This window comes from Bombyx mandarina, chromosome 17 (genome assembly GCF_030267445.1).
Source record: "Bombyx mandarina strain Sakado chromosome 17, ASM3026744v2".
Lineage (NCBI taxonomy): Eukaryota > Metazoa > Arthropoda > Insecta > Lepidoptera > Bombycidae > Bombyx > Bombyx mandarina.
Genome location: NC_143223.1, coordinates 1,257,251 through 1,282,949, shown reverse-complemented (window position 1 = coordinate 1,282,949; position 25,699 = coordinate 1,257,251). Strand labels below are relative to the sequence as shown.

Sequence of the window (25,699 nt, the reverse complement as noted above, 5' to 3'; positions counted from 1 at the left end):
TCTCCAAATCTATAAATACTCCGCGCTCATTTACCGCAACGCAACAAATAAACTACAGTTTTCCAATTATGAAACAGTAAGATACACTGATTCTGAACTGGAACTGACTATAAATGATGCAACAGAAGCACTAACTAGACTTGGAACGATGACGTCATACGCTATCAATGTTTACCTCGTATGTAGGTCCACTCTACATTATTTAGTTAGCATGAAACCAAGGGTTGTAATTTTAATTAAAGCTGTTATTAGGTGATACAAAATGAAGAAGCCGATCTAAATTCGTATGGGTTATAGAGACAATGGATGAACTACCAGACTTATTCATATACAGCTAAAGTTAATGCCCTTACAAATTACAATTGGCTTTGATCCTTTAAAAGGCTGGAGCAACTTAATGTTTAATTGAAGCATAACTATTGCTATTGTAGACATTAAATGCACTGAGAGACGCTAGAGAATAGACTGGACACCAAAGGATTATAATTATATGTTAATCAAATTTACTAATTGAAACTTTGTGTTGTAATTAGCGTATATAATATATAATCGTTATATGATTCTGACGTTCAAACACAATCGAGAAAATGTGAATATCCCCAATAAAAATTGTAAGAAAACACAAATACTTTTATAGAAACCAAAATATATCCACATGTACAATAGTAACACGCATGTCATTAATATGAATATAACATACTATGAGTAAAGAAATAGTTATCAAGAAACAATATGTGATGAATTTTATTTGGATTTCGATTGAAATGAAAAAATAAAATAAGATACGATTGACAAAACTCACTTCGATAAACAAACAAAACAACTAATTGCATCTGTGTTTTTGTGTGGATTTTTTTTATTGCGTTTTAGTCGTATAAGGTATTTTAAATTATTTATTAACCATTAAAAGGTACATATATACAAAGAAATATCCACACACAATCATAGGCATAGATATGTAGCCTTACTCACAACAGAAGATAATCTTATAACCCAAATTAAAAATAATTCCATATAATATTCATCACATATTCAAAGTATTACAGGCAAGCAAGCCTATTAGGCGGTTTTTTTTTCATTTGGTCTCTTGACTGATCTTGGCGCCCGTTTTACTCAGGCCATGCGTGTGTGAGATATTTACGTGTTTGACTTACTATTATCAGCTGTGGCGACGGTCCCTGGTGTCAGCAACGGAGAGAGTCAGCAAGAGAGAAATAAAAGAATTCATTAGTTCTGTGTAGGAAGGAAACTTAATCTAAAATCTGTTTTGAGAAAATATACACTTTTACGGCTTTATCAAGACTCTTAAATATATGGAAAGAAAAATATGTACATATTCTAAAACATATGACAGGATTTTGTAATTAAAAAAATAATAATGAAACCATATAAGTGTTTTAATAGTCTTTACGATTCCCCAAAGTCATTACTTTAAGATTTTTCGGATGAAAAATATACTGGCTCAAGATTCATAGCATAATTGTTTCGATTTTTAATTGTGTAAAATGCACATTTGTCACAATTTTGAATTTAACCTATTTATAAATAAATTTACATACATATTTACAAGTTCCAAGCATGAACATTCGGATTATCAGTCTAAGTAGCAAAGACACCCCTTCTCCGTGGAAGATCTTCTCTTAATAACAATTTAGAAGCTCGTGACTCGAGGTGGGTGCCAAATTCAATATCTATGCGCTCCGGTACCAAATTTGGACAAGATGGACCTTGAATTCGTCTGCCGATCTACCGTAGTATTGTGGCTGTTCCAAATCTTACATATATATTTTGTAATTTGATTTTTATCGGATATAATACAATTGTTTTTGTAAGCCTAGCTTTTTTATTCGTGTGATATTTTTTTTTATTGCTTATTGAGTTTGACAATTTCGATTTCTTGTTCTGTAAGCCACAATTATTTTATTTAATTAATACATGCTATGATAATTTAATCGCTTCACTTGTATATTTTTCATCTGATAAAGAATTCTCGTGCTGTACAATATTATACCATGCCACCTCCAAGTGCAGGTGTACTGATAGAACTTTACAATATCTAACATAAGACACTTCATCTAGTTTTATTTATACAATATAACGAAACATTGAAGTTCTTAGACAGAATTGCCGGAATTTAAACAAAATACAAATATCTATATATATAAAAATGAAACCCGTTTTCCGTTGTCACGACATAACATGAAAACGGCTTGACCGATTTGGCTAATTTTAGTCTTGAATTATTTGTTGAAGTCCAGAGAAGGTTTAAAAGGTTAGATAAATATAAAAATATTCGGAATTAAATAAAAATAACAATTTTGTTTTTCCTTTGATGTGTCCCCCGTCGGACGGATTCCTTTTGTTTGTTTTAAGTTTATCTTAAACAAAAGTTTAGGTCTTTTATTTATCGATTGAGGCACTACGAAGTCTGCCGGGTCAGCTAGTAAATAAATAAGTATCTTAATACAAAACGCGAATATCAAAAAGTTTGGAAAATTTGTTTTTGAATAACAATTTAATCAGGGTTACTACATCTAGCGTCTTTTTTTTTTAATTATAAAACTCTTGACATATATAATGTGTGCTTTATATAGTAGTGAGTGAGCAAAATAGATTAACGGTTCTGAGTCCTGGGTAGGAGACTAGCGTGATACTGGTACCTACTAAAATCCCTAGCAGGGTTGTCAACCCTCTAGTTTCGTATTTTTTATCTTTTTTGAATCGAATTTGATCTACAATTAATTAGCACCAGTGAGCACATTATAACTAAGAACAAGACTGGCTAATTACCGAACTTTTTTTTTTTTGCAATAATCATCAAACTAGCTGTTTTGCTCTCCAAAAATACTCTTACCCTTATGCGATAGTCAAACCAATAAACGTGTGACCGCTGACAAAAAAATATATAGTACCATATTAATATGCTTCAGAGTTTAAATTACTTCAGGTTGGTGGAGGAAACATAAATAAATAAATAATAAATAAATATTTACTAACAATCACGCCACGTTAACTGTTCCCGTGCTAAGTTCGTAAAGAACTTGTGTTACAGGTACCAGTTAACGGATATAAATATAAGATTTTTATTATACACCATAATATAATACATATATTTAATATACATCCATAACCCTGGAAAAGACATTTATATTTATCATACAAATATCTTCCCTTGGCGGGATTCGAACCCGCGACCCCCTTGTGTAGTGACCATGTCACTTACCACTACACCAGACGACCGTTAACACATAACACTATGGTTATGACTTTAATACCCAGATTTATTCAGTAAGAACTGAAATTGTTCCTATTTGTTTTATTCAGGGCGACAGCAATAGACTTATAAATATAATTTAAATTATCTTGCTTCTTTTCAAAATTTAGACTGTTGTGTTCCCATTTCAGAGGGGCGAGTGGCTTTGAATTTAGGATTTAAATCTAATAAAACTATCCTAGCATTCCGTAAAGGTTTCGGATAATAAGGCGCATAACATCTGGCCACTGCAATGGTACTGAATAACGACCACGACCACTCTGACTTTTTTTTTTCCTACCTAAGCTGATAGCCTTGAGAGGCTATTTCAGCGGAACGTTAACTAGTAGGTGAGCTCACGGGGCTCAAACCTGACGACGTTGCTAACACGAACCCTAGCAAGAATCGTGCTTCGCAGAATCTACCACCGGATCGGAAACGCGACCCACTGAAAAGATCCGGCGAGAAACTCAGTGGGCTCCACTCTGACAAGTGAGATATGATAAAGGAAAAAAAGAGGCTCCGAATATCTTACCGCTCCTGATCCTTTGGGTTTCGAAGCGGCGACGTACGCTAAGTACTGTATGACCTTTTTGGTGTTCTCCGTTTTACCAGCGCCCGACTCTCCGGTGCAGAGTATGGATTGGTCTTCGCGATCTGCAATAACCACATGGAGCGTTTACAGAAAACAATTACGTTTTATTTTTTTGGCAAACCGTCTACAAGCATTCCTCACGTCTCGAAACCTGCAAGGTTCGTCGATCAGATTAAGCGCTACGAATGCTCAGAAGACTTTACATGAAAGGGTGTACCAGCAATCAGGTGATACTTATCAAAACGCAACTATCGCTACTTAAGTTGCCTTTTTCATATGAGCAGGTGAGATTACGGCACAAGGCGTAGTCCCCTGCGAGGGATTGGGGGAGGTGGAGGACCTTTGCCCTCCTCGTCTCCTTTTTCCTCTCTAGAGGTACCTGAATCCGACATAATTCGGTCCATTACCCCCCTCGACCGGAATTATTTTATGCTAATAACTATCCCCTAATTTAACTAGTAGGCCATATTCAAAACCTGCACAGACAGAGGTACTACCACATTTCTGTTTCTTCCTTGAACCATTTCGTTCTGAAGGAAAGGACGACCGCAATACAGTGCTATTCGGACTCCCACCTCAAAGTGGCAGCGGCATTCAAGTTGTGATTTCTATAGACCAGTAAACGTCTAGAACTGGGTATTTTTATAATTTATTTTATTGCCCTTGTAGATATTGGGTTAATAAAAAGAAATTAGAATAAAAAACAACCTACGCACAAACTGCTAAAATATTATCGGTAATGACTTTACCGTGTTTGAGTTCAGAAACAAGTTACGTCCATGAGTCGAACGATAAGCAGACCAGTTTACGAGCGACTCGTTTGCCTAATTGTTCACTGATGGCCCCGCGCACTGATGATACCAGACTATGGGTTATGGGACGTCTGCGTTGGGTGTCGGACGATCGCCAGCACGAACTTTTCGTTTTTGTATTATTTATGGAACTTCTACAGACTACGTATGCTTTGTATTTATTTAGAAACTCTGGATTCTCATATCAAAAAGGTTTTTTTTTTATTTGGACCGAAGATTCGTTTCTCCATAACATAAAATATTATATTAATTAAATATTAAAGGGACTGCCATCGACAGGGATTATTCACATAACAAGAAAATTAAATAAGACTGAGAAAACTATACGCGTGAAGTTAATTATAAAGAAATAAGTTTCTAACTTATAAATTACTAACTTAAACTTAATAACTTAGAACTAGGCCAAATCTAGGTATATCTATTCGAATATTAAACACAAGATATGTGTTTGCGATGCTAGCAATGCTGAAGCGATTTAAAAAAAACTATCCTGCTCAAGGTCATCATACCTTGAAGCATGGAACGATACGCCGTGTCGGTGATGGCGAAAACGTGTGGAGGTACTTCATGCCTCTTGATTCCTTTGTATCTCTCCATGATCTTCTCCGTGTATATCGGCAACTTCTTGTACGGATTGACGACCACACAGAAGAGGCCAGAGTAGGTCTGTGAACAAAAACATTAAGGAACATTAAAATCATATTACACAATTTCATTTATTTATTTATTGCTTAGATGGATGGATGAGCTCACAGCCCACCTGGTGTTAAGCGGTTGCTGGAGCCCATAGACAACGTAAATGCGCCACCCACCTTGAGATATAAGTTCTAAGATCTCAGTATAGTTACAACGGCTACACCACCCTTCAAACCGAAACGCATTACTGCTTCACGATAGAAATAGGCGGAGTGGTGGTACCTACCCGTGCGGACTCACAAGAGGTCCTACCACCAGTATATATTCAATGATATCTCAAAATAATCAAAAACGTTTCAATCCTAAAGATGCTTAGAAATAATCGTTGTCAGATCGTCGATTGTAAATTTTACAACAATAGCACACGTAAGCAACGGACGAGCCAGATTAATAAATAAAATTAATAAGACCAAAATTAATTAATTACCATCTTTTTTATACCATCCATCTACCGGAGTGAACATTATTCATAGCCACAGAAATTCTCACAGCTATCGTATCGACTCATATGAATTCGAAATATCGTAACCGGCAGTGAAATACAGCAATAAATCTTTATAAATTACTAGCGACCCGCCCTCGCTTCGCTTCGGAAACATTAAAACACACATGAAACCAAAAATATAAAGATAAAAAAAATATAAAAAAAGTAGCCTATGTTCATCAGGGACAATGTCGGCTTCTAATGAAAAAAGAATTTTTCAAATCGGTCCAGTAGTTTCGGAGCCTATTCGAAACAAACAAACAAACAAATCTTTCCTCTTTATAATATTAGTATAGATATAGATATAGAAGTGCTATACTTTTTTTTTATATATTTAAAAATATATTACTACGGATAGATTTAATACAAATCTTCGAAGTGTGAACGATTAATTAATTCATAGTTTGCACAATAGAACGAGGCATGGTTCCCCTTGTGTGGTCTCCCCTTCTTATTTTTTAGTCTTAGCCCTTTTTTTTTTATTGCTTACATGGTTGGACGAGCTCCCAGCCCACCCGGTGTTAAGTGGTTACTGGAGCCCATAGACATCCCCAACGTAAATGAGCCACCCACCTTGAGATATGAGGTCTCAAGTAATAGTTACAACGGCTGCCCCACCCTTCAAACCGAAACGCATTACTGCTCGTTAATCATATTAACCATGTCTCGTTCGCCTGCTGAACTCCTCATTTCTGAGTCTATCAAAATATTGTTAACACCCTGACAGGCTTCCGACCGTGAGGACTCATGTCATCCATCGATGACATAAAGCTGGACGATAGTAATCCGATACATTATCAAACGGGCGGTCGTCGATATGGTGGTATACGATCGGCGCGCTGATAACTCGATGGCCGTGAAGAAAGTGATTTGACGTTACCGGTTCTTGAATACCAACGCTTCGAACGCAATAACAGGAATTAATGAAATATAACGAATACTAGTGGTCCCGCAGTAGTCGAAATTCGACTATAATTAATTGAAATTATAAGTTTGAACATTACTCGTATTATGATTCTATTGTCAAAGCCTATTTCTATAATCACATATTTTGCCAAGACTACACTATAAACAAATAATATTAAAGATAAACAATATTAACCTATTCTCAATTATTGGGCCACATACTTTGAGCAATAACAAAAGTTTGACAATAAACAAGGAGTATATATGTGTGTGTCAAATACATGGTAGTGTGTGTAATGTTTTTGTATTGGTTTAATGTATTATTAATGCACAATTTAAAAAAAAAATTGCATTCTGCACTCCTTCTCTATATTCTGTGTGGGAAATTTCACACTCCTCCGTGCGCACAATTTTCGTAAAAAGGGGTACTAAGTTTTTGCTTCTCGTATTATTATATAGATAATTTTAGGATACGATGGCGTGTTGATGAACCAGACTACCGCAGCACGAGATCTGAGTTCAATTGACTATATCAGAGTTGATATGGAATTTACATGGTATTCGTGTTCTGAACGTGCATTTGTTATAGTCTCATATGCATTTCTGGCACACATAAAACTCAATAATTCTTTGCCTTTCATTAAATGGGCACCCATGATTGCTTCGCGCCCGCGTTAGGCGAGTTAACAGAACCTACCCGCGTTAACTTAGAAAACTAATAACTTCTTTCTTGTCTTTAACGAATTGTTTTCCGATTGCGGTTTATGTTATTGATGCTATCAAAAATTGTTCTCTCAAATGTAAATGAATTGTTTTTGTGGTTTACACGAGACGACACGACCGATTAATATTCATCAACGATTTTTAGACCACATGATTATTTTTAAATAAACGACATCTATATTTAAAAAAATCATTAATACAGCGTACTGTGTGCTCAGTGCGTGTTTTTTATCGTTCTCGATAGCGTAAAAGTTAACTCAAATATGATGCTGTTGGAACAGCGCCCGCGGCAAACGTAAACAAACGTTCCAACTCCATACAAATTTGAGTTAACTTTTACGCTATCGCGAACGTTATAAAACTCGCTCTAAGCACGCTAGCGTTTTATATTTCAATAATAGTAAGGTCGGGTCACTACGTAGATGACGTTAGATCAAGATGTTTGTGGACTTCAATACCCAATGAAGTACAGTGGTAGACTTTTTGGCGTTAACGCGAGGAGTGAAGTTGTGGGATATGTTTTATTTTGTCTATTTAGTGTTTCTTCAGGTTTCAATGTGTAATAACAGTGGTTTATTAACTTTTTAGTATCTGTGAAAGTGCACAAATGTGGGAAAATTAAACAAAGCCGCTGAACGTAACTTCTCGGACTCCTCCAAAAAGTCCACTGAAAAAGTCTCAGTAAATGACCACCATTTTACTGAGACTATATTTCATCCCATATATCATCTCATCTCATTTCGTTTCATTCCATGTTTCATATTAATGAGCTTAATTTCATTTCATAATATCATTTTTCATATAAAGTTTTCATTAAAATTAAAGTAAGACTTGACCTAAAGCTCTTCGTTAGCAGGCGATAAAATCACTTAAAAAAAATACAATGGTACAAAAAAAAGTAATTATTTCATAAATAAATTCGGAAAAGTAAAAAAAAAAACGAGCATAGTATTTCTCACTTATTTACATCTAACCAATAGTTTACACGCTACTTTACTAACGAGCAGTCGAAACAAAAATTCCTGTACCGTTATGAATGAAATCATAATTTGGATTGGAGCGATGCCAGACACGATTTGTCACAAAAGCCACAACTGCAGATTACAAACAAAACATAAAATGAAACTTAATGAATATTAAAGGTCATATGACGGTTTGTCTGTTGTATTGTAGATTTAACATTTCAGTCAGGAGCGATTGGACTATGCTGCATTACATATAATTATACCTTCTTTATGGAAATTTCGGGAAACTAAAAAATACGTTAATTAACGAAATTATGTTGAAGTTAAGAAAATACTTTTTAACTGTAAATATTCCCGGTGGTCAGTGTGACCCCAAAGACTCTGAGCTCAGATTTAAAAAATATAAATTCGGTCAGAAGGTCGTATTTTGCATGATGCATAGATCAATCTGCACTGATTGTGATTGAAGGTTCAGTAGCTACTGTTCAATGAAATCTTCGATGATTCGGTGTTTTAGCGTATGCTACTATAGTATATATGAGCTACGCTGACTCTTGGAAACGAGATGGGCGGTATATCATTACAAACACTCCAAAACATGATCCCTTTCTGAGGTGTCCATCATTACCTATTTTATATGGACACCGAACAATCTTAATTCAATCTAAATTCATTATTGCCATTGAGGGTAGATGGTCCATGTGATCGTAATGACTTAGTTCATAGACATTGATAATGTGAAGCAAGGTCGCTACCTCCAACTGACCATGCTTTTCAAATCCCTTTGGAATTGGGACATAATTTGGCACTGCGAAAACGCAAAGGGCAATTCCTAACCTATATTGTAGTTTCGAGCCACGTCATACATTCCAGCAAGCATTGTGGAGAGCATCCGGTGGTAGATTCTGCGAAGCACTGCTCTTGCTACGGCCAGTGTTAGTTAGCATTACTCCGGTTTAACCCTCAGACACAGCCCACTGAGTTTGTCGCCGGATCTTCTCAGTGGGTCGCGTTTCCGGTCCGGTGGTAGATTCTGCGAAGCACGGCTCTTGCTAAGGTTCGTGTTAGCAACGTCGTCAGGTTTAAGCCCCGTGAGTTCACCTACTAGTTAAGGTTACGCTGATATAGCCCCCAGGGTATCAGCTTAGGTAGGAAAAAGAAAGTGGAGGGCATAACATGAACAAGAAATTCAAAAAAACAAAAACAAATAATTTCGTATCAGTCAGGGGACAAACACTAAGGGTCGTGATTCAGAAACGTACACTCGTTTAGCTGATTTAATACGCAACATATGCAGCGGAGAAAGTCATTATGACTTCCTTGAATCAAGACGAGAATAAATCCTTATTAGTTCTGTTGGCGTTCGTAGCGAGCCCTTTGTTCCGTGTGCATTTCCAAGCACTTGTGGCTTTCATTGTGAACTAATAAAAGTCCGTTTGCTGAATCCACACTCGCAGGTTGATAGGAGAAGAGTTGCCACCCTGCCTATTTCTGTCGTGAAGCAGTAATGCGTTTCGGTTTGAAGGGTGGGGCAGCCGGTGTAACTATACTGAGACCTTAGAACTTATATCTCATGTCACGAAGCACTAATGCCTTCCAATTTAAAGGGCGGGGTAGCCGTTATACTTTTCAATTGTGTCTTAAACCTTATCCCAAGGTGGGTGGTGGCATTTACGTTGTATATGTCCGTGGGCTTCGGTAACCACTTAACCACGGGAAGGCCGTGAGCTCGTTCACCCATGTAAGCGATAAAAATAAAACAGAAATGCTTCACTATCAACCGTCCGTATAAAGTACTAAACTAATGTTTACGTTACGTAAGAGTTCAAAAGTTAAACAAATATGAAGGCGCACAGTAATCCGATGTAGGACGAGACGAAATCGTAAACTGATAATTCTAAGTAGAGTGATGTGTGGAATTGATATGCATCATACTCGCTTTGTACTGGCCGCTAATCATTGAATTAATCAGCAGGACGCCACGTGCTATTTCACGCACGACCTGATGACAGCGGACTTCATGAGGTTATGTTTGAATAATATATTCGCAAGATACGAGAATATTCCAGTACATTCTACTATTTATTTACGTGCCCCGTTATTAACGACCAACAATTGCCATAGATAAGTCATCTTTTTAAGCTAAATTGGTAAACCAGCTCGCTGCCCCCCTTGTACAGTAACCACTGAAGCCCATGGACATCACAATATAAACGTCCACCTTGGAACATACGGTCGAAGTCTTATCACTCTCTCTCAGCGGACACCTATGTTAATAATAAAATAATTCAAGAGTAAATAATTGGAATAAGCCGGTTTCCAAATTCCAAATTCCACTTAGGATATTCGATCACTATCAAAACAATAAAAACGTGTTCGAATACAGGTTTTCTTTTACTTTAATTGTACAATAAATAAATAAACGAAATTAACCCATAATGGATACGCGAAAACGGCTCCGTGTTTAGATAAAGACATTTGAATAAGAATTTCGCATTTCGTTCTGCAAAGTGAATAGATTACTCAAATTATATTTAACTACATACATAATAAAGAGTTATCTAAATGTTTTTTTATATATTTTTAATCAGTAAAAAAACAAATTTTACACGTCTGTGATTTTAGTAAAGTTAGCCGTTAATGTCAAAATGAAATTTTATAATTCGATGTTGTCATCAATCAGCCATATGATTTAGTTTGATGTGGCTTTCTGATTGTCATTAAAAATAAACATGAAAAAATTGAACAAATAGATGGTGAACAGCATCAACCCTAGAGGTGTACGGGCAAGGCGCTGTCTATATCGCTACGGACTCTCTTCAGATCTGGTTTGCAGAAAAATATGGCATTGCACTCGAGATACACTATTAACTACGAATGAGGAAGGTTTTAGAGGAAGAGGTAGATCTAAGAAAAAAGGGATGGATTGCGTGAGAGACGATATGTGTAAGAGGGGAGTGGGCGAAGAAATGGTATATGATAGAGGAGTATGGAAGGAGAAAACATGTTGCGCCGACCCCAGGTTACTGGGAGAAGGGCAGAAGAATGATACACTGAATATAGAAGTCGTATGAAGATTGGACATTTGAGCAACAAGCTACGCAGAGCTGTTTGTTGCGGTTTGATTCTTTCATAAATACGCAACTACCTAACACATGAGGTCATACCCAAAACATTGGTTTAAACTCGATTATGACCCACTACATGTTGCCATTCGCGACCTTCCTCGAACGTACTTCCTCACTACAATGAAGCATATTGAACAACCGACAAACCAAACTCGAACCCGAGTAATTTATGTGACCATAAGGCCACTTCAACAATCATCTATCACTCCGGACCACATGTCGCCGACAGGCCGGTGCACGAAATCGTAAAGGCTGTCGCAACGGTCACGCGACTAGTTATGAAAGGTACAAAAAAGACCAGAGCGGCACAGTTTCCACGGGTCACCATACCGTGTTTGGTCATGTCAATCCGATACCGTACATGGGCACGACTAATGCTCGCCTTGATAATGCTTTGCGACTGCGCTTTAATGCGTTCTAGTTTTTTTTATTTTATTTTATGACAGTATTCATTGGTGTACATAAGTCTTTCGAGCACTATTTACTGAGTAGGTCTTGTCAACTACTAGACTATTTGTCCATTATTGGCCAAAAAAACACTTTCAGTGCCCCAGAAACTTTTTAAGTGGCTTCGTTCCATCTGCCCTCAGAACATTAATTACAATCTGATAGCGGTGGTTCTTAAAGGCCTTACTCAAACTTTATCTTCAGGTAAAACAATTCCGTATTAACGTTCTTTGTTTCAAAAAACTTCTCTCATAGTGCCTAGAACTGTATAACGAATGTACCTATTATACATATTTATACTATAGATCGCCACATTTCTCAATACCTTGGTCTCGTCATATGTAAAAACATTTTAAAATATGTGCGGTAATAAAGCTTAAGTATAGAAACAGGTAATATTTCAAAGCGAACCTTTCCTCGACGTGTCATGACACATCATAAGACGTTTGACCCGTACGTTTGCCAAGTCCGTTTAGACCTTGTGACTAACGCATGCTTTCGGAATTCACTGACCGGGCAAGATTCCTTTGTAGAGCCTCATAAGAAACCATCAAAGTTGCAGGGTTTTATGTTTTTACGTATGAAGTTTAAACATCAAGTTGTTATATTGGAGATTTGGAACTATGCACTTTAATCTCTTAGTTCGGTTTCTTCGTCGCGCTAACGTTTAATTGTGGCATCTGTCAGCCTGCTAACTTAAGAATTACTGGGTAACTAAGATTCCTATAACAAAATAAGTATAAATACTTCAGGATAATCGTCAGTATTATATTACGACTTTTGCAATCCACTATCGACCAATGGCCATTAGCAAAACGATCGATGTAATAGGAGCAGAACAAACAGATAATACTACTGTGTGTTTTGCTATTGAATCAATATGTAAGTTAACGTTTATCGTTTCACATTCAATAGCCCCAGGTTACAATTTCCCGATAAGTAATACGTACTAAAGAAACTCATATAAGAATCAAGATAAGAACAAGACTACAATATCTATCTATCTATATATGTAAAAATGAATTGCTGTTTATTAGTCTCGCTAAAACGACGAGAACGGTTGGACCGATTTGGCTAATTTTGGTCTTGTATTATTCGTGGAGGTCCAGAGAATGTTTAAAAGGTGAATAAATATGAAAATGCTCGGAATTATAATATATAAATAAAAATAAGAACTTTGTTTTCCTTTGATGTGTCCCCCGTCGGACGGATTCCTTTTGTTTGTTTTAGGTTTATTTTATACAAAAGTTTAGGTATTTTACTGATCGATTGAGGCACTACGAAGTCTGCCAGGTCAGTTAGTACCTAATAAAACTAATGACTTCGCTCGGAAATCGAACGTGAACTTCGTTGTACGATGTGGTTAGACAATCTAAATGAAATATATGAGATTGAATATTTAACGCATCACTATATAAAAATAGTCAGTTAATAAACTTCGTTGTTTCCCAAATAATTCGGATGTTAAATAAGACTGATTGAAAGGAAACTCCAACAAGACTAGTAATAACAACAAAACGATATTTTTCAAGTAATCTTAAACACGAATCAGCAAATTTGAATCACAAAATATCAACATAACAAGGAACCGAAACTAGAACAAGACATGCATTGAAAAATAAATAAATATTACAAATCATCGCTGCGTTGTCATTATTATAAAATGAAATATTAAAAAAAAAAACAATTCGCGTTCATTACACGTTCTGACCCCAATTACTCTGCGATACCTATTCGAAATTACTTTTTATTTTATCTTTAGACGCATTAATGACTTAACGAGTACGCTTACAAGCAAAATTATTCTTTGCGATTTGAATATATGAATTCTAAAGCAGTTTTCCACTTCTTGCCCTTATCGCACTATGTGAGGTAGGCGCAAAATCTCCTCTTGTTCCATACTATATACCACACACTATATACCTACACGTCCCGTACGTCATTTCAGACCCTTCTCACGTATATATCTCCTTTCACACAATCCAACCAAGTCTTTTAGGACGCCTGCAAATCACATTATCATCTATTTTCATACGAATTCTAAAGCAGTAATATAACGCATACCAACCAACATTGGAAGGTGTGTACGGTGTTCGAAAGAAAATAAATTGAACTAGCCCATTATCGACCTCTTAAGCAAGACTTTTTACTGGTGGTAGACTTGTTGTGAGTCCGCACGGGTAGGTGCCACCACCCTGCCTATTTCTGCCGTGAAGCAGTAATGCGTTTCGGTTTGAAGGATGGGGCAGCCGTTGTAACTATACTGAGACCTTAGAACTTATATCTCAAGGTGGGTGGCGCATTTACGTTGTAAATATCTATGGGATCCAGTGACCACTTAACACCAGGTGGGTTGTGAGATCGTCCACCCATGTAAGCAATAATTTTTTTTTATTACAAATACCACCGCTACACTGCAATGTATTTGATGTTGACGTTATAATGTCTATGACCTCTGCTGACATAATTAAGTTAGATGGATCATAAAACAATGAACTTGATCGCAGGTTAGTACTCAGCCTACTACTGTCATAATAGGTCAATTTCCGATCGAAATCAGTATCTTTGTTAGTAGCTATGGTAAAATGGTTTGGCACTCAAATAGAAGTGGTTGGTATTTGTTTGCCCGGATCAGAGTTGGGTGTGCTTTGAAAGTCTTAGTAAAGGGCTGAAATACCATATTGCTCTAATAAGGATTTCCACCATTTTAGTAACAATTGGACTTTAACTTCCAAATTACTCCATTACTGATCACCACTCAAAAATTTATTTAAGAATGGCAAAAACGAAACACAGCAGCTTGGCTATCCCATTATTATTAAAAAAGAAAGACAATAAAAAGTATTTTATATTTCTAGGAAAAATAAAAATGATTGTTTAGTGTACTAAGAATAAGTTTAATTCCTGATTCACTGAATTATTATCGCGTTCATTGCAAACTCAAACTTATGTACATACATATTCAAGTGATAAATATTTTAATTGATCTAAAAATTTTAGAATTTAACAAATATTCTAATCATCTTGGTGGTACCGACAGACAAGCACATATACTACGGCATCATATAAATACTAGTTTGATTAAGACCATCATTTCATCGTACTCTACCTACCACATCAGGATGTGCTTATCTCTGTATCAACATCACTCACGCTGCTATTATGGAACACAGCGGTAGTAGTGTTGTTGGAATTAATCACGAGCCACGTTGATGACATTATTTATGTCAAATACTTTCGTTGAACTGAACTACCAATAAGACCGTCACAAAGTTACAATTTTAACAGACAAACGAAGCGAGCGCACATTCAATTTACCGTCGAGCGCGGATCATCCTAGCTCGAGCTCGCAGTAAATCAATTATCTCCTAATTTATTCAATGATAATGAATGAAGTCGATTTCTATCGCCACACCTACCCCTTAAGTGTCATTTGTAAAATATATCGGCCAACAATTACATGTGATCTGAGGCTTTTCTTATTTTCCTTCCCAAGGGCTGTATACTATTTTTTTTGTCCGACAAAGGCGGAAAGCAGAAACTTTATTTAGCGCAGCGGGACGAAAGTTGCAACTTTCCGCCCGGAGGGGAAAAAAGATCGTTTCACGAGCGCTATGACATGTCCTTCTGCAAACGAGGCTTGCGGAGAATACACTATGGTAGGCAGCAACATGGCTGTGCCCCTGACATTGCTGACGTCCATAAGCGACGGTAACCGCTTACCATCAGGTGGGCTGTATGCTTATCTGCCTGCAAAAGCACTAAAAAAAAGAAAAAAGGCCATGTCACAGCAGGAGAGAAATACCGAAGGAAGGCTTTCATTGCTCGTGGCAATAATCGTTCATATAAGTTGATGAGTATTAAATTATTTTATAATTATTCTTATGCTGTTTTATAGTCGACTATAAAACAGTAACCTCGAGGTTACTGGGCATATTTTCCTTTAGACGCTCGACTCGTGGCGCCAGTGTGAGACTTCACATCTGTACAAACGGAAGGCAAGGCCGATCGAGGACATCGGTTAAATTCTTTCAATTGAATTCTATATTGCCGAATTGTATAGCACAAACCAAAATTACATGTTAGCAGTTGGAGCTTCGTCGGACATATGAAAAATCAAACGATACAGACTTTAAAGTGGAGTCAAGAAGATTTGGCGACACACCTGCAACTCACCAAGAAACTATATAATTTTCATGTCGTCACATCAGAACTTTACTAAAAAAGAGAATTGAAAATACATGATCACGAAAAAACAACAACGTCGTCGCGTTAAAAAGGAGCCCGCATAATTTTCGTAAGCATAATTACTGGGGTCATTACTAAGGAAGTACTTTGGTTTACAACAAAATTGTAGGGTAGCCGTTTAATCAAGAAGCTATCTGAAGGATGATGGATGCCTATGCAAATGGGACGTTGGGTAGAGATACGCAACAGACTAAGTAATTCCCTGAAGCCTCAATTTAAAAAAAAATCTACTTAATCCTAATGTACAACAAATACCAAGTATACTTTATACTTGCAGAGTTTCAAAAGAAATTTCATGTTGCCAGCCGAATCGCAAGTAGATGCTTTTTTATTTCATTTCTTTTCTTTCTACCTTTTTGTTTATAAATAAAAACAACTCGATTAATAAATTTATGTAAAGTAATTAAAAAACGAGGTTACAGCCTTCGAGGCAACCCTTATCTATCGCCCACATAAACTTCAATATTATGCAAAAAAATAATAATTAAATTATGACCCTTACTACAACACGATAAAGTTTAAAATTGATCGAGAACAATTCTAAGAACGCGTGAGTCAGAACCGACATACACACTTTTATGGAGAAACGAGCGCTTAAACAAAATACGTGACTTGTGAACCGTACCATATATGGTCAATTGTAATGTTCTGTTATAATTGGTGATGTCTGTTTGGGTTACTTATAGAATTCAAACATATTAATGACGACGAAATTTTTCAGTCGTGTTGGTAATATTAGCTCTATTGCTAATTTGCGTCTAGTGGATCTTCAGTGCGGTCGTCAATCAGAAGATAAGAAAACGGAAATAAATGTAAGATTTTTATTATACACATACATATTTAATATACATCCATAACCCTGGAAAAGAAATTTATATTTATCATACAAATATCTTCCCTTGGCGGGATTCGAACCCGCGACCCCCTTGTGTAGTGACTATGTCACTTACCACTACACCAGACAGCCGTTTGACAGTATCTTTATGTCGCATACAAATTTTCTTGCATAAATCTTCTCAAACTCCATTTTAAGGTCTAATGATACGCATACTATGCGCTTCGATTTGAATGGTAAATTAAATGATTTCAACGAAATTGATGCTTCATTGGCATGTCTCAAGTTAGAAAGAACATTAAATAGGTATTTCACTTCATATAGGTCAACAAAAAATCAAGTTCTTATTAATAATCCTTTTAGGTTCATAATCTTCTATCATATTATGTTATGTATTATAATTTTTTCTTTGTATGTCGGTCCTCTATACATTTAACTATTCATCCAATTGTGATGGAACTTAATTTAGTGGGTACTTTGAGAAAAGTTTTTGCTGCCACACCATTACTTTTTTTTATTGCCCTTGTAGGCAGAGGAGCATACGGCCCACCTAATGGTGAGTGGTTACTGTCACTCATAGACGTCAGCAATGCCAGGAGCAGAGCCAAGCCGCTGCCTGCCGTTAAGAACTCGGGAAGCGCCCTGGAAACACCGTTGGGGGGAAATGTAGGACCCCAAGTCGTTTCAACAAGTGAATGTTTTTTTATTTATAAATTTAGCAATGTGCATTTAGGCCGGCTATCACTATTAGTTTTAAAGGATCACACGTCCTAAAATATTCTAGCAACCACATTTCGGTGTGTACCACAGCTCAGTTCAACGCTCACGTGTCTATGACGTAAGCACCCTATGGAACATTTTCACGAATTCCATTTTCTAGACTACACCAAAACAAAATATACACATACACTTCGGAGCATCGTGCTCGATACAACAATGCCGCCCACGCTTCGCCCGAAACGGCATAACAAACAAAATCGTCATGATTTATGTTGATCGATCGTGTTTGTGTATGAAGACGAATGCTGATTTACAATAATGGTTCGCATTCGATCTGTTGATACGAGATGAATTTAAAGTGAATCGATTCGTTAGGTTATGTAATAATGATCTTTATGAATTTTTTGATGTGGCAATTTCTGCGATGGAACACACGCGACGTAATACTTTAGTTGTGATGCGCTTGTGTGACTTTTTAATCACAGTTGATGGATAGATTTTTTTTTCCCTACCTAATCTGGTAGCCTCTCAAGGCTATTTCAGCGTAACCTTAACTAGTAGGTGAGCTCACGGGGCTCAAACCTGACGACGTTGCTAACACGAACCCTAGCAAGAGCCGTGCTTCACAGAATCTACGACCGGATCGGAAACGCGACCCACTGAGAAGATCCGGCGAGAAACTCAGTGGGCTGTGTCTGATGGTTAATTTACTCGTCGAGCCCTTCGTCTCAAGCGACGAGTTCGACGAGAACGGTGACCGGTGCTTGAGGTACCTAAAAGCACCGTTAGTGGAACGGGAGGATCCGAGATGACGTGTTTGGGGCGACGTCGACTGCTTTCTATTCTTTCCGCAGGATCGGGAATGGGACAGACAAGGTCACTCATCATCCACGTGAAGTTATGCGGTTTCCATCAGGACCGGGCCACTGCCGCCTAGCTGGAGACATTACATCGAAGTCAGTTGTTCGCATTATGGTTATCACGTGGCCAGTGTGGTTAGTGCGAGTTTTTTAATGTTCTCGATAGCGTAAAAGTTAACTTAAATTTGTATACAGTTGGAACAGCGCCCCTAGCGGCACACGTAGGCAAACGATCCAACTCTGACTCGAACGTGACTACCTCACGACGGTGACAAAAACATATAGTTTACCCCCCTTACTTAGCTTTTTCGTATAGTCAGGCTTTGATTCGGAATGCAGTTTCCTCACTAACAATAAGAAATAAGCAAGATATACAAAGGAAACATCCTACCACGGATCTGTTTGCATCCTCTAGATGTTTATAAGTATAGATTAACAGGTGATCTCACAAGGGCACCGCAGAGTCAGAGAACCTCAATGACGACACTCATCTTAAGATATCTGTAAAGATGAAATGAGGTCTGTTGGTCTGCTCCAGCAAAGTACGTATTTCATTAGAAAAATTAGTACCCGCCTGCGAGATTCGAACACAGCTTCGCTTAGTACGATTGCATCGGGTGTCGTATCTTTTAGGCTAATCCAATCTGACTGGATCTGATGAATCGTAGTGTAGTTTCATACTAATTTATCCAGTCGTTTGAAAATCTCAGACGACACAATTGTCCCGTGAAACGAGGATTTTAGTTTGAAATCTGATTCAATGACTTAAATGGACTAAGGTCCTCCCAATCTACTAAGCTGAATTAATCCTAAAAAGCTTCCAACTAGATATATTAAAAGCGCTTCATTATCAAAGGAAGCACCGTCTTATCTCTGTACCAAAAAATAGTTTCAAATTAACAGTAGATAATTTGAGCATAGAGTGGGTACTCATTTGTGGCCGGTCGTTGACTTATCAGGATGCAGGCTCCACAGTATCGGGTTCGACATCCGCTGGTGATGCACTCACTATCTTTATAGTTTTGCGATGAGTCAGCTTCTGCGGTACGTGCCGAACTAATATACAAATTCGATTGTTGTGGACAGTGATTAAATATCGGTCCTAGATCTTCTTTCAAGTGCTGATGTTTTTTTTTCTCCTACCTATTCTAGCGACCTCGAGGGGTTATTCTAGATTCGCCGAGCTAATAGATAAGCTTACGGGGCTCAAACCTGACGACGTTGCTAACACGAACCCTAGCAAGAGCAGTGCTTCGCAGAATCTACCACCGGATGGGAAACGCGACCCACTGAGAAGATCCGGCGAGAAACTCAGTGGGCTGTGTCTGTGGGTTCATTTATTCGCCAAGCCCTTCATCACAAGTGACCGGTTTGACCTACTAGTTCAGCGAATCTAGAATAATACCCCGAGATTACTAGAATAGGTAGAAAAAAAAGGAATAATTTCCTTGCCGGGAAGAAATTTAATTTTTTTGGGTTTATCTTATTTATCATCAGCTAAGATTGCCTTATGATAAATAAGATAAAACCAATCGAAAACTCAAATAACGTCCGATTGCGCTTTTCTTGGCACGTTGGTTATATTTACATTAGTAATTCGTCAGTGATGAAAATATGTCGTAGGTACTGTGGAAGCTCGTACCCAAGGCCCCTGGTCTGTTTATTCGGCTCGCACGTACACACGTTGCTGTCATAATCCGACCAGTAAGCAACGTTAATAATAATATTATATCATTTGATGATGTAATCATTCAATAGAAAATAATTACATACGATATCTTTAACGAATTAGAGGTGTGGTATTTGTGAACCATACACGTGAAATCTGATGTAATTTACGTTTACGAAAATCTACTCCTGGGCGATATGAAAATTATTACATTGACAATCCTTTTATAGTCATATTAATAGGTATATAAAAAAACTGTACTGTAAAACTAAAACCTTAGAACTTGGCAAAGATTCGGTTGTACATATTCTGGTGCTTTCGTTGACTAACAACATTAATGAAAACAATCGTGGACTATCTTTAACATCGATATTACAAGTGCTGATTGCTCTGAGATCTTACGCAACAGGTAATTTTAAGGTTCGTTCCATTAACGGTGCTTTTAGGTACCACAAGCACCGGTCAACGTCCTCGTCAAACCCTTCGCTTGCGACCAAGGGCTCGACGAGTGAATTAATCCATAGACATAGCCATCTGAGTTTCTCGCCGGATCTTCTCAGTGGGTCGCGTTTCCGATCCGGTGGTAGATTCTGCGAAGCACTGCTCTTGTTAGGGCAAGCCTCCGTGAGCTCACCTATACGTCAAGGAGAAGCTGATGTAGCCTCTCAAGGTTATCAGCATAGGTAGGAAAAAAAAAAAAAATGTTCGTGCATAATGTGCTTTTGTGTCTACATAGAATATCTTTAGTTTATAGCTTTCATTTGGATCATGTGGTATGGTTGTTTTAATTTATTAATATTTTTTATTTATTTTTTCAATGCATGTGCATATCAAACAGACAATGGCAGCTTGATTTTAACATTATACAATGACTATAGACTACAGAACTCTATGGGTTTGATGCTAGCTTATTCAAATTTTCCTCGAATTGATGACATCATGGTGACGCAATACCCCGACTTTACCCCACTCGAGTAGAGTTAAGGATAATGTAATGGTCGACTAAAAACACTAAACTCGAGTAAAATTTCGAGGAATCCTCGGCTGAGTAAGAGTAGAGGAAAATTTCAGCAAGTGTCTAAGATATGGGTGTAAAAGATTTTCACTAGAGAAATAATAATAGCACATTATTTTGAGAGTTCAGTACATTTCATGATGTACAAATTTACGCATAATAATATCTACGGCACTCAAAAAAAACAAAAAAAAAAACATAATGCCAAAGCTTTCATGACACCAACTTATTCAGTTTACAGAACAACGACTTCCTGTTTAGTTATTTAGTTAATTAAGTCTAGAGTCTAGGTGTTTATTATTTATATAGGTATATATTTAAACGTATATAAGTATGTTTGTCAGCCTCTGATACCCATTACACAGGCAATCCTAATATGGGGCAGGATGACCATGCGTTATTTTTTCCCAGTTATTTATTATTATTATTATAAATTATATTTTCAGGATTGAATTTGATTGAATTTCCATGGTCGCGTCATGGAAACGTGACCCTAAAAACGTTTTCATGTATTCACCTCGTACAACCCTAAGAAACATTACGTCATCTTAGTTGTATTTCTAAAAACTATTTCTTACTATTTGGTTTCTTCGCTATATATATATATATATTTTATTGCCTTTGTAGGCAGACGAGCATACGGCCCACCTGATGGTAAGCGGTCACCGTCGCTGACACCGTCATGGACGTCAGCAATGCCAGCAGTCCCCTCTTGTACATGCTCAAACAGAGCTGACCCCGCATCACTGCTGTGAGACCTGTACAGGCAAGCGTAGACTCGAGTACAGCCCCCATAGTCCACGCGTAGCCACAAGAGGGACAGGTCCCGTTGCTCGAGGCCCCGAACAGACGACAGCAGACATCCTCCCGGATAAACACGCACACCCCGGCTTTACGCAGGAAGGTGTGCTCCAATGCGTAGCCGGGGTATCCGACGTACGAAGTATCACCCGGGGCAGATATCTGCGTCTCAGTCAGGAAAAAAAGGCAGGCTGCGCCGTCTCAAGGTGGTGATGTAATCCATCATGACATTGTTGAAATCCACATTAAACGTGGAATGGGGATCCGCCGAAAAAACTATTTTTCTTTTGTCGACTTTCATGTTAATTTTAGTTGGAGAGTAAGGATTTGGAGAGGTAGGATGCTAAAGTTGAGATCAAGGCAATACCTGAATAAAGCGCAGGGCACAATGAACACTCGATCCGGGGTTGCGCGAGAAGCTGACGCAGGGCATGGAAGGGCCCCCAGTCCACCCTGCATACGATCGCCGGGATCCACTCCGGTCTCCGACTCCGGCACGACGACCGCATGACAGGATTTTACACCGGTTGGCGGGACAGCTTCCTGGGGCGGAGTTTAGTTGTGACACCCAGGTTCAGGTCCCCGGCTGACCGGCAGGCGGCGGCAGGCACCGTTTCACTGGGTCTCCCTATACCCCCGTCAGCAACTCACGCCCCGCGGACTTGCGCGCACGTTTGCTCCGCATGTTCCAAGTATCAACAAGACTCACCCCCAACAAGGAAGAGGAAAGGAAAGGAATAGAACTGGCTCTCCAACCCACATGCCGGAACACAGCTAGGCTATTTGGCGGCAGACTCTAGTTGGAGGGTGGGTGGTCGCCAGCCAGTCGGACTAGGTCCTACCACCGATTGTGTTTTCGGCTCCCGTTTAGCACCACCCAGGGGTTACTTGTAGGGAATCGCGGGTTAATACGGAAGCGGGAAGCATCAACCCCCCAACAACCAATTAATAATATTAATTAAATCCTATCTTCATACCTCCATCGTTTGTATCGACTAATCAATGTCTTGTTACGACGATACAGCAACATAAATCCGTAACTCATAACTCATAAATTTTGAGTTTTGGTACAAGAGTATACATTCCATCTCTTTCCTTCTAAGTTAACAGTTTTTCTGACCTTTCTTTTTTCAACCAAAGGTAGTAAATATATGCTTTACATGACTTTGCTACTCCAAAACTTCATATCCCTGAGTTTTGTGTACAAAAACTATCAGAATATTAATAATATTAAGTAAATAAAATAATTATTAAACAAAAAAAAGTTGTAAATGTTCCTTTGTTTTATTCGTAAAAGTTTTTAAGCTTACATATTCGACGTGAAAACGTTAGAAACTTTTGTATTCTAAATTACTGATATACTCTAAAATATCAGTTTAAAAAAATTGTTGAAAAATTCATCGTCTAGACTTCATAGAATCTGTTATAACCGAGCGTCCGAATTGAAAATCGGTCCCCATCGATACAGACGGGTCGTGTCCAAGTTCGGAGGCCATTGCACTTGAGGGGGGAGGTCGTGGGGAGAGGGAACTGGCCACCTGCCGTCTTAAACGACCCTACAAGTGTGGCATAAATATTTAACTTTGAATCAAAACTAATCTGTTTAGCGCGATAGATTATCGGCCACTTTAGAAATCTACTAGGAACAAATTGGGATTCAATCATATCAAGGTGTGTAAGGCTGGGTTCACACGGCATTGTCCTGGACGTTTATTTGCAGTATACGTCTAATCGAGTGAATAGTGGCACTTTTTGTTTCCTAACTATGCTGATAGCCTTGAGAGGCTATTTCAGCTTCTGCTTGTCCTGTATGTGAGCTAATACCGTATACCGCTTACGCGTTTAAACGAATACTCAACGGACTTGTCAAGCAAATCGAACGAACTTTAACGTTGGAGTGACGCATAGTATAGCTCTGTCTCGTTCACACTTTCGCTTTTACACGTATAAACACCCGGGTGTACGTTAAAATAACGAATACAAAGAAAACGTGCAGGATAATGACGTGTGAACCTAGGCTAAGGCTATTATATAGTTTGAGCGACATTTTTGCAACTTTACAGAAGAGCCTTTTCAAGTTTAAAATTTTGAAAAAAAAAAGATGTAACATCTACGACATAAAAGGTCCACCCACCTTCAGATACGAGTTCTAATGTCTCAAGTATAGTTACAACGGTTGCCCCACCCTTCGAACCGAAACGCATGACTGCTTCACAGTAGAAATAGGCAGAGTGATGGTGCCTACCCGCGCAGACTCACAAAAGGTCCTACCACCAGGGTCGCTTAAAGCTCGCCTTTTACCGCTCGATATAGTACAATTGAATACGTCTTCAACATTTTTACACCAATCGATGAATCCGGTTCAAACATGAATTATTATTTAAATCAATAATCAAATAGAACCATGACCACATGCCGGCGCCAAATAGTTACTGTTATGTTTGATTTTGTTAATTCGTTTATTGCTTAGCTTGAAAATTAAAAAAAAAACTTGTTTTGTTGACTCATCAGCCCACATTGACTAACATATCACTGGCTCGTTTCGAATGAGGAACTCTTATTTTGATAGGCACCGGTCACCGTCTTCGCCGAAGCCGTCGCTTGCGACGAAGGGCTCGACAAGTAAATTAACCCATAGACACAACCCACTGAGTTTCTCGCCGGATCTTCTCAGTGGGTCGCGTTTCCGATCCGGTGGTAGATTCAGCGAAGCACTGCTCTTGCTAGGGCCAGTCTTAGCAAAACTCCTGGTTTGAGTCCTATGAGCTCACCTACACGTCAAGGAGAAGCTGAAATAGCCTCTCAAGGCTATCAGCAGTCATAAAAAAAAGCACTAATTTACCAAGTCAAAATATCTTTAAAATACTCATATATGTCTATAATAATGCATGCTGGCGTGACTAATGTAGCTAGAACCCTCCGGCTATACAGGCGTCGTGTTGTCGCGTGCCAATTTTCCGGTCAGACTTGGAACCGGTCCGGCGCCCTTGCTGCCCTCCACGCTCGCTCTCTATCTTAAAACTAAACGGTGCCTTGTATTTTATGGCTTTTAGCTTTTAAACAGTATTGTGTAACGAGATATGATATTTTATTATTTCCTTGTTAAGTAATCTGTTGGACTTTTTATTTTAAGTTTTTTTTTAAGTACTAATCCTAATTACCTAGCTTTTGACTTTTAATTTAGTGTAATTTTTATTATATACTAGCTGACCCGGTAGACTTCGTAGTTCCTCAATCGATAAATAAAAGAGCTAAGCTTTTGTATGAAATAAACATAAAACAAACAAAAGGAATCCGCCCGACGGGGGACACATCAAAGGAAAAACCTTTTAAACCTTCTCTGGACTTCCACAAATAATTCAATACCAAAATTAACGAAATCGGTCCAGCCGTTCTCGAGTTTTAGCGAGACTAACGAACAGCAATTCATTTTTATATAATATATAGATAGATTATTTTTATTATTATGTATTTATGAACGTGAAAGATGATATGTGTAAGAGGCGAGTGAGCGAAGAAATTGTATATGATAGAGGAGTATG

The 25,699-nt window shown here is 38.0% G+C and overlaps 1 protein-coding gene across 3 annotated transcripts in view; it reads right to left on the bottom strand.

Moving 5' to 3' along the window:
* zip (myosin heavy chain 10) overlaps positions 1-25,699 on the bottom strand; it is a 92,028-nt gene that overhangs the window by 27,232 nt on the left and 39,097 nt on the right. For 2 of the 3 annotated variants that reach the window (XM_028176504.2, XM_089734183.1), the window contains exons 2-5: positions 5,170-5,326; positions 3,789-3,910; positions 1,155-1,178; positions 176-193 (exon numbers count right to left, since the gene is read on the bottom strand). In XM_028176504.2, coding sequence (XP_028032305.2) covers positions 176-193; positions 1,155-1,178; positions 3,789-3,910; positions 5,170-5,326 — 321 coding nt within the window. The remainder of the gene's footprint in view (positions 1-175; positions 194-1,154; positions 1,179-3,788; positions 3,911-5,169; positions 5,327-25,699) is intronic. The other variant, XM_028176507.2, reaches the window with a different exon arrangement.